This window comes from Oncorhynchus gorbuscha, linkage group LG14, assembly GCF_021184085.1.
Source record: "Oncorhynchus gorbuscha isolate QuinsamMale2020 ecotype Even-year linkage group LG14, OgorEven_v1.0, whole genome shotgun sequence".
Lineage (NCBI taxonomy): Eukaryota > Metazoa > Chordata > Actinopteri > Salmoniformes > Salmonidae > Oncorhynchus > Oncorhynchus gorbuscha.
In genome coordinates this window covers 46,857,926-46,868,813 of record NC_060186.1, presented here as the reverse complement: position 1 = coordinate 46,868,813, position 10,888 = coordinate 46,857,926, and the positions used below count along the sequence as shown (strand labels likewise).

The 10,888-nt window shown below is 40.4% G+C and overlaps 1 protein-coding gene across 1 annotated transcript; it reads right to left on the bottom strand.

The window, feature by feature from the left end:
• Positions 1 to 1,641: 1,641 nt before the first annotated feature.
• On the bottom strand, positions 1,642 to 9,321 carry LOC123994980 (zinc finger protein OZF-like). Its single transcript, XM_046298152.1, has 2 exons — positions 9,117 to 9,321; positions 1,642 to 3,564 (listed from the first exon to the last, which is right to left on the bottom strand). The coding sequence occupies exons 1-2, from the start codon at positions 9,253 to 9,255 to the stop codon at positions 2,477 to 2,479; spliced, it is 1,227 nt and encodes a 408-aa protein (XP_046154108.1). The 5' UTR covers positions 9,256 to 9,321; the 3' UTR covers positions 1,642 to 2,476.
• Between the last annotated feature and the right edge of the window lie 1,567 nt (positions 9,322 to 10,888).

Genomic DNA, 10,888 nt, shown 5'->3' with positions numbered 1-10,888 from the left:
TCTCCTTTTCACCTTCTTTCTTTTCGCCTCTTCCCTTCTTCGTCCTTCTCCGTCCTTTCCCCTGTGCCATCCGTACAATCCGCATGCGTCCTCTCTTTCCTCCCCCATCCCCCGATCCCCCCCAGCTGCAGATGCGTATGACCTGTGACGAGCCGGGCAATCACGCCACAGGTGTGCTCTTGACACAGGTGTGCTCAAGCCTTGGGCTCGTCACATTCCTTGGCCTCGTGCTCTTCCGACCCACAAAATCGACACCTCTTGGCGCTGCACGAGGCCAGGATATGGCCATAGGCCATACAACGCCTGCAGAACGGGGGCTGACGTGCATAGTATAGTGTTCCCCTGTCAGCCCCCAGGGAGAACATCGCCAGAGGATGGAAGTAGCCATCCACACTCTTCGGGGACTCCCTGAGTAACGCCTGGAAACCTCTCTTTCCGTTCCAGAAACCCAGGGAGTCCCTGAGGTACCTCGCTGAGGAGACATTGTCCATGTACCTCCCCAGAAAGGCCCTCACATCTTCATCTTTCACATGCGGATTGTACATGGTTACGGTGACCACCCTTAAGTTGTTCTTCGCCAGGCTGGTCATCGCATAATGGCACAGGGGTCCCGTTTTCTCCGCTATCCTTTGCCATCTTCATTACTTCGTCATGTTTTTCTTCTTTGTGAAACGGCACATCGAAAGCCTTCTCATTCGGGTTCCCTTGAAGGCAGAGCACTTCCTTCACCTCTATCCTGAGGCATCCCATCAAAATGGTCCTTCCAAATGTCTCTCTACTCCACGGCTCCATCTCCTTTTCAGTCCAGGCAAATCGTAAGGTATTTGCCATACCAATCCCCCGGAAACGATCTTGTTTGCTTGTATTGATTCATTTAAAAAAATAAGCTCTCTTCAGAAAGAAGCTTCAACCTGAAATGAAAAACATCTTTAATAGGAAACGGTGGAGCAACTAAAGGTGTTGACTCTCCACATCTATCAAGACAACTGGAGCACTGGGCCAGACACTCTTAAATAGAACCTGGACCAACTCAGGTGAAACACCTTCCCACTAACAAGATGGACAAGCCAGCACAGGTGTAACACATACTGACTAAAGAGGTGACACCAATCAGTGCGTCCCACGTGCTAATAAGCTATTCGTGCTAAAGTCCAACCTCAAAACGTAAATGGAAAAACCAAAGCCTGGAACACCTTCCCCCCTTAAGACAACAAATAAATCCTATATGTTTGTTGGACAAGTTTGCTCACTACATACAAAAAACAACTTCCATTTCACATTATAATCAACTACAATGCTTCACCTGTCAGGGTTTTCCTGTGGTGAAGTAGAGGAGGACCAAAACGCAGCGTGGTTATATTGACTCATGTTTAATAAAAACGGATAAACATGAACACTACAAAACAATAAACGTGGAAAACCAAAAACAGCCCTATCTGGTGTAAAACACAGAGACAGGAACAATCACCCACAAAACCCAAAACAAAACAGGCTACCTAAATATGGTTCCCAATCAGAGACAATGACTAATACCTGCCTCTGATTGAGAACCATATCAGGCCAAACATAGAAATAGACAAACCAGACACACAACATAGAATGCCCACCCAGCTCACGTCCTGACCAACACTAAAACGAGGAAAACACATACAAACGATGGACAGAACGTGACATCACCAATATAAACATGGTGTCTACTGGCTGTCAACAATAAAAAACAAGAAAAAACACTTCTAAATAACATAATAAAATAATATATTTTCTCCTTTTTCTTTCTATAGAATCCTAAAACTCACTAGCTTCTAGAACTAGCTCCTTAATATCCGTAGTAACTTTCCCCCTCACTGCGGATCTTCTTTCTCTTTTCAGGGTTCACTCGATAGGCATGTTATAGGATTGGGGGCCCAGTCCCCAATGTCATGCTCTAGTACATTTGGGTTGGCACATGTGAGAATTATCCCTGATATTCTAAAAGCAGTGCAACAATGTCAATATAATTGTACCCAAAATAGTCAGTTGGTTGCATAAATAATTATGATTACTAACGGTTACAAGAAATGTAAGTATATCAAAACCAAAATGTACTACCCCTTTGTTAATATGTATTGGCAATAATTCACTTAATGGTGAGGCATGGAATAATAAAATATGTATCTTTTGTCAGGCTGAATGTTTGAAAGATGAGGTGATGTGAGTCATGCTTCTTCAGCAGTGGAATAAAGACAATTAGAATTTGAATGTTGTAAAGAAATACTGGAGTGATGTCAGATTGTTAATAAAATTGATAACAGACTAATTTATCATACTGCGTCCATGTGTATAGGCTGCAAGTACGTTAAAATTAAGTAGTTTTCAAGTCATTAAGAAAAAACACAGAAAATACATATTTTTAACTTTCAACTAGTCTTCTTTTCAATGTCTTTTCAATTTCATTTTGCTAGGTGGGATATTTCATTGATTTCATGAAACAATTGCTTCATGTATGTATTTTCTGATGTTTGATCAGAAGTCTTTTATCTGAGAATTTCTTGTCACATTTATGACAGCTATAAAGTTTCCCCCCTGTGTGTGTTCTCTGGTGTATAGCCAGATACCCAGATGTACTAAAACTCTTCCCACATTGACCACAGCTATAAGGTTTCTCTCCTGTGTGTGTTCTCTGGTGCACTGTCAGATGGCCAGATTGAACAAAACTCTTCCCACATTGACCACAGCTATAAGGTTTCTCTCCTGTGTGTGTTCTCTGGTGTACTGTCAGATCACTAGATTGACTAAAACTCTTCCCACATTGACTACAGCTAAAAGGTTTCTCTCCTGTGTGTGTTCGGTGGTGTACAATTAGATGGCTAGATGTACCAAAACTCTTCCCACATTGACTACAGCTAAAAGGTTTCTCTCCTGTGTGTGTTCTCTGGTGTACAATTAGATGGCTAGATGTCGTACAACTTTTCCCACATTGATAACAGATATAAGGTTTCTCTCCTGTGTGTATTCTCTGGTGCACAATCAGGCTTTCTGGTTGAGTAAAACTCTTCCCACATTGACTACAGCTATAAGGTTTCTTTCCTGTGTGTATTCTCTGGTGCACCATCAAGGAGTTTGACACAGTAAATTTCTTCCCACATTGATCACAGCTAAAAGGTTTCTCTCCTGTGTGTGTTCTCTGGTGTACAATTAGATGGCTAGATGTAGTACAACTTTTCCCACATTGATAACAGCTATAGGATTTATCGCCTGTGTGTGTTTTTTGGTGTGATTTCAGGCTGCTTGAATCAGTAAATCTCTTCCCACATTGATCACAGCCAAAAGATGTCTCTCCAGTGTGAATTCTTTGATGTATTTTAAGGTCTCCTGAAGAGTTGAATCTCTTCCCACAGTCAGAGCAGCAATGACATTTCTTCCCGGTGGGTCTCTGTTGGTGTTTCTTGAGGTGTTCTGATTTGGAGAGACTCTGATCTGCCTTGTCAGCTTCATGATGTTGTTGAGACTCCCCAGAGGACCCACAGTAGTCACGTCTCTCTTCTGTAGACCTCCCAGAGGACCCGAGATAATCAAGTCTCTCTCCTGTGTGAACAACAAAGTCAAACAGATGGTTAGAAGCCCACAACATCAAAAAATCCACTGTTTATTTGAGGTAAAAGGTGATGCCCAGAGTATACCCATGAAGTTGTACAACAATTGACGTCTGTTAAATTATTTGACAATTAAGACAGTCAAGTTAGCAACAAGTCATTTTGTCTTGTTTTCACATTAGTGGTAACTAGAATTAAGTTAGTAAAGTTGTTGACATCCTAAGCAGTGCGCCAGATGACTTTTGATCTCCAATATTGGCCCCTTTCTGTTTGCTAAAATTGCGGCACGAGGGCGATGCGCAATTTGATTGCAGAAACGCCTCCCTGTTAATGAGCAAAATTGGTGAGCGAAGATTTTAGTTTTCACAATGTCTCAGGAGTGCTACTCAAGGAAACTCACATTAAGATCTGTGCCTATTCACTAATTCACCACCGTGGGGGAAAACTCAGGGGAGTTCTCATAGGCTGACAGCAAAAAATAGCCTCCAATTGCAGGTTGCTTATGAGTGCATTTCACATTACTGTTGGATTATAATTGTGAGGCTCGTTTGAATGTCCTGCTGAATATAATGTTTATGTTATTGTTACAAATCAACTGGGGTAGGGGGCAGTATTGGGTAGCTTGGATGAACAACGTGCCCAAATTAAGCTGCCTGCTACTCAGCCGTAAAAGCTAGAATATGCATATAATTAGTACATTTGGATAGAAAACTCTCTGAAGTTTCTAAAACTGTTTGATTGATGTCTGTGAGTATAACAGAACACATATGGCAGGCAAAAACCTGAGAAAAAATCCAACCAGGAAGTGAGAAATCTGAGGTTTGAAGTTTTTCAACTCAGCCCCTATTGAAGATCCCGTGGGATATTAGTTATGTTTCACTTCCCAAGGCTTCCACTAGATGTCAACAGGATTTAGAAACAGTTTTGAGGATTCTACGGTAAAGGAGGGGCTCATAAGGGCTCTTTGAGTGAGTGGTCTGGCAGAGTGCCACAGCCTCGGTCTGGCGCGCTCACGTGAAAGGTAGCTACGTTCCACTTAATTTGTACAGACTGTAAACTCAGATTTTTTAATATAAATATTAACTTTATCAAACAAAACATACATGTATTGTGTAACATGAAGTCCTATGCATGTCATCTGATGAAGATCTTCAAAGGTTAGTGATTAATTTTATCTCTATTTTCTGCCTACTGTAGGAGTCATAATTTCACCTAACAACAATATAGCACAACTGTAGGACCCATAACTTCACCTAACATAGACCTACTGTAGGACCCCACAACTTCACCTAACAACATAAACCTATTGTAGGACCCATAACTTCACCTAACAATAACATAGACCTACTGTAGGAGCCATAACTTCACCTAACAACAAAAACCTACTGTAGGACCCCATAACTTCACCTAACAATAACATATACCTACTGTAGGACTCATAATTTCAACTAAGAACAACATAGACCTACTGTAGGACACATAACTTTACCGAACAACAACATAGGTGAAGTTATGGGTCCTACAGTAGGTCTATGTTGTTAGGTGAAGTTATGGGTCCTACAGTAGGTCTAACAACATAGACCTGCTGTAGAACCCCCCACTTCACCTAACAACAACAACAACATAGACCTAGGTATATGTTGTTAGGTGAAGTTATGGGGTCCTACAGTAGGTCTATGTTGTTGTTAGGTTAAGTTATGGGTTCTACAGTAGGTCTATGTTGTTGTTAGACCTAATGTATAACCCATAAATTAACCTAACAACAACATAGATCAACTGTAGGACCCATGACTTCACCTAACAACATAAACCTACTGTAGGACCCCATAACTTCACCTAACAATAACATAGGCCTACTGTAGGAGCCATAACTTCACCTAACAATAACATAGATCGACTGTAGGACTCATAGCTTCAACTAACAACATAGACTTACTGTAGGAGCCATAACTTCACCTAACGACAACATAGCACAACTGTAGGACCCATAACATCACCTAACAACAACATAGACCTACTGTAGGAGTCATAATTTCACCTAACAACAATATAGCACAAATGTAGGACCCATAACTTCACCTAACATAGACCTACTGTAGGACCCCATAACCTCACCTAACATAGACCTACTGTAGGACCCCACAACTTCACCTAACAACAACATAGACCTACTGTATAACCCATGACTGCACCTCACAATAACAAAGACCTACTGTAGGACCCACAACTTCATCTAACAACATAAACCTACTGTAGGACACCATGACTTCACCTAACAACACAAACCTACAGTAGAAACCATATCTTTACCTGACAATAACATAGACCTACTGTAGGAGCCATAATTTCACCTAACAAAAACCTACAGTAGAAACCATATCTTTACCTGACAATAACATAGACCTACTGTAGGACCCATAACTTCACCGAACAACAAATAGACCTACTGTAGGACCCCATAACTTTACCTAACAATAACATAGACCTACTGTAGAACCCATAAATTCACATAACAATAACATAGATCTACTGTAGGACTCATAGCTTTAACTAACAACAACATAGACCTTCAGTAGGAGCCATAACTTCACCTAACAACAACAAAGAACAACTGTAGGACCCATAACGTCACCTGACAACAACATAGAACTACTGTAGGAGCCATAACTTCACCTAACAATAACTGTGGAAGGACCACCAGAGGGCAGGCTGGGCTCACATATAGTAGCCCAACAAGGCATGGGAGACAAGGTAACCAGAGGCAATTAAGCACAGCTGACGGTACTAATGACATATTCTCCTTCTCCTATAAGAGAGAGAATGGAACCAGCAGAGGGAAGAGGGGAAAACTATCTCTGGAAGATGGCCACCGAGAGAGAGGAGCTATCCAGGAAGAACCACTAAGACGGTGACAATCCCGTAACTTTTGTTGTAGTTTAAAGATAATCCTATTGGGTTCCTGTTTCATCTGGAGAAGAAGATGTATGTTTTTCCTTGGAAGATTTTCATTGATTATGTTGGAGTGTTTGTGTTGACCAAATGCCCTCAATAGAGAACTGTGTTCAATCAAGAAAACCTACTCCTGACTCGTTTATTCCACCTTCCCGCTTTAGAGTGACACCCAATTACTTGGTCCGCTCACATAACACAGAGCTAATAACTTCACCCAACAATAACATAGATCTACTTTAGGAGCCATAACATCATCTAACAAAAACATGTACTTACTCTAGGACCCATAACTTCATCTAACAACATAAACCTACTGTAGGACCCCATAAGTTCAAATAACAACATAGACCTACTGTAGGACCCATAACTTCACATAACAATAACATAGACCTACTGTAGGACCCATGACTTCACCTCACAATAACAAAGACCTACTGTAGGACCCACAACTTCACCTAACATCATAAACCTATTGTAGGACCCCATAACTTCACCTAACAATAACATAGACCTACTGTAGGAGCCATAACTTCACCTAACAACAAACACCTACTGTAGAAACCACAACTTCACCTCACAATAGCAAAGACCTACTGTAGGACTCACAACTTCACCTAACAACATAAACCTACTGTAGGACCCCATAACTTCACATAAAATAAACCTACTGTAGGACCCCATAACTTCACCTAACAATAACATAGGCCTACTGTAGGAGCCATATCTTCACCTAACAATAACATAGACCTACTGTAGGACCTGATTTCCTGGATCAGCTGATGATAGTTGAACATGTGACTAACTAAATAGCTACAGTATTAAGAATGTCTAATTATTGAAGAACGACGTTAATGACGGTATCCATGTGGGTGTTGTCAATAAAGTTAAGGTGACTCTCGGTTTGAACCATTGGATTTAGCAAACTCTGAAATGTAGGATTTCTGTGCCCATGAATACTGTTTTCCCAGCGTAACATAAAGAGACACTAAATGCTACGTAGGTAGAGTGCATTTAAGAGATCTGAATACAAGAAACCTGTCCCGACAGCAAGATCCAGTATTTAAGTTAATCATATGACAAACGTAACGTTATGACTATAACTACTGTTCCCTGAAGGAGGGAAACTAAGTGCAACATACTATTAAATACGCCCCTCGCTGGAAGCCTCGCCTTCCACAGGTGATGAGCGTGAGGCTCGGATTTATTCCTTCAATTTAATACCGCTCTTCACCAAACCAGGAAGGGTTGTAATCTTGTTTCCCTCCTTCAGGGAACAGTAATAAGTCGCTCTGGATAAGAGCGTCTGCTAAATGACTTAAATGTAAATGTAATAAAGTCACGCTCCCTTTCAGTCGGTCAACTTCGGTACAACATAGTATTGGGAAATACAATCACTCCCCATGCCGACCCAAACGGATACTAAATGAAGTGGCCTATGGCAGACCACCCAGACCTGATCCCGCAAGATACGTCAGTTTTGTCAATTTATTCATTGTCTTTTGTTTGAAACACTCCTGTCAATGTTGAGTAAGGACACACACCTGATTACCCATATAGAAGTAGGACTAGTCTACCTGCCCTGCGCACAAATGTAGGCCTAGAAATGTGCCCCGACCAGAAACCAAAACACAAGTTTGTATCTCCAACCCTCCAAACTGTAAATAAAGAAATAAAATGTATAGCCTTGAAATCTTGCTCAAAACTATAATTTTGACCTTCTGGATGGCCAGTCCTTGTATTCATAGTGTAGTGAATTCAGGGGGTAGCCCTGAGCTGAACTCAAACCTGGGTCCAGTGACTGTCAAGCCAACACCTTATAACTGTTACGCCAAGATGTCTGAACTTCTTGATGAGGTCGCTAGGTTTTGGGTTATGGTTGCTACAATAGCTACACTTCTCATTCCCCCGGTGCGCCAAGGTAGCCTAGTGGTTAGAGCGTTGGACTAGTAACCGGAATGTTGCAAGTTCAAATCCCCAATCTGTCATTCTGCCCCTGAACAGGCAGTTAACCCACTGTTCCTAGGCCGTCATTGAAAATAAGAATTTGTTCTTAACTGACTTGCCTAGTTAAATAATGGTAAAAAATAAATAACAAATCCCTCAGCTGTTTACCAAACCAAGTCTATTGGGAGCCATTTTTTAAACCTTAAGTTGTCCCCTTAAAAAAGCCACAAAAATCGATCTGCATTTGAAACATAACAAAGCTGTCATTCCACCAGTGTTTTGGTAAAAAGATGATGATGGGGTTGGAGAAATGTAACTACTCTCAAATTCATAGACAGACCTATGGATGCAAGGACTGACTATCCATGATATCAATATTATAGATTTAACCATGTTGAGGCTATACAGTGTTGATTTACATTGTTTCTAAACATTGGAGTAAAAAAAATCTTATTTGGGGTTCTGATGGGGTACAACAAGTGAACTAAGCTCATGAGGCATGTGTTATATTCTTCAAGAATCAATGGCTAGAAATAAATTATTTAAAAGTCCAAATATGGATGTAACAATTGCAGATTTCCGCTTTAACACCACACATCAGTTCAACAACTGCAGAGTTTGTGCCTCTGTATTTAAGACTGTACTTACTAGTATTAACCAGGCCCCGGTTTCCAAAAACCACCTTATGGTTAAATTCATCGTTAGAACCACTGGCCTTAAGATGCCTTTGGGAAACCGGGCCCAGATATCCAGTTTCCTCCTCCTCCTTTATGGATGTTAAGGTCATCTCCCCATCCTCCTCTTTCACTCCATAAACTTCATCCTCTTCTTTCTCGGCCTCCTCTTCTTTCACTGTAACATCCTCTTCCTCCTCTTTCACTCTGAACGCATCTTCCTCTTCTTTCACTGAAACGTCTTTCTCTTCTTCTTCTTCTTTCACTGTAACAGTCTCATCCTCTACTTGTTTTTGTTTTGTAACATCTTCCTCTTCCACGAGAGTTTCTTTCTCTGTCCAGCAGGCCTCATCTTCTTTAGCAGGAGAGTAGCTTAGTAAACTCATGGTCGGGGATGTTAGCTAGTTAGCAATAGCAACTAGACTAGTGCTAATTTAACCAGCCAGCTAGCTACTTACAACGTAAATATTAAATTAAATGGGGTAGCTAGTTGTTTCCACATAAGTATGTTTAAATCATAGTGGCAAATATACCACGAAATTGTCTAAAGAACTTGACTGTTCCGACTTTGTTGGCTAGCGAGCTACCAAGGTGGCTGCAGTTGTTGAAGAAGCGTTCCGTCCACTAAATAATACGTCACACTACAAACATCGCCTGAAAGACACATATCACCATCTGCTCCCTGGAGGGAGTTGACGCAGTTGAGGAGGGAAAACTTTATTTCTTCTTCATTGAATTATAATATTATAAAGCAGTTTCGGGAAAAGTTATTTTCTCTCCATTAAATATTAATATTATATCAACACGTACAAAGAGCAAGAAGTGTTGTTTGATTAGTTCAGATTTTTTATGAGAATTTAAAACAAACTTAACCTCTACTCCACATCTGTATTTCTGATTCAGTCAAATAACAAGATATCAAAATAAGCACCTAGTTATTGATACCCTTGATAAAGGTTAGCTAAAATGACTGTATGAAATAAATAAATAAACTTTACCCTCTACCAGGATATTTTAGTCCAAAACCTGTTTACCTCTCTGCTAGGAGGCGGAAACTTGGCCATCAGTGGATCTTCCAGCAAGACACATCAACATCCACAAAGAAATTGTTATTTGGGAACAAAATCAACATTTTCAATGGCCATCTCAGTCTTCATCTCAGTCTTCGGACTTGAACTCCATTGAAAACTTGTGGTTTGAATTGAACAGGGCAGTCCACAAGCGCAGACAAAATAAATCAAGGACCTGGAGAGATTTGGTCTAAGATCCCACCCAATGTCTTCTCCAATCTCATAAAACATTAGAGTGTCGTTATCCTCCCAGGGGGAGGGTGCTGGAGTATTGAAAACATGGGTGGCAATAATTCAGACCCCTAGCTTTTGAGAATTACCTTAAACTATATATCTTTCTCTGAGCAATTGTATTAGTATAAAATAATATAATTTCCCTTTATTTTGGTGTAACAATACATCATGTAGATGTATATAATGAACAGACTAGGTCTATACTGCTCCTACATGATGTAACAACACAGTGCATTCGTAAAGTATTCAAACCCCTTCACTTCTCCCACATTTTGTTACGTTACAGCCTTATTCTATTTTTTTTAATACTCAATCTATACACAATACACACATAATGGCAAACCAAAAACACGTTTTTAGATTTTTTTGCTAATTTATTCAAATAAACTAAAAAATCTACATAAGTATTCAGACCATTTAATACGTACTTTGTTGAAACACC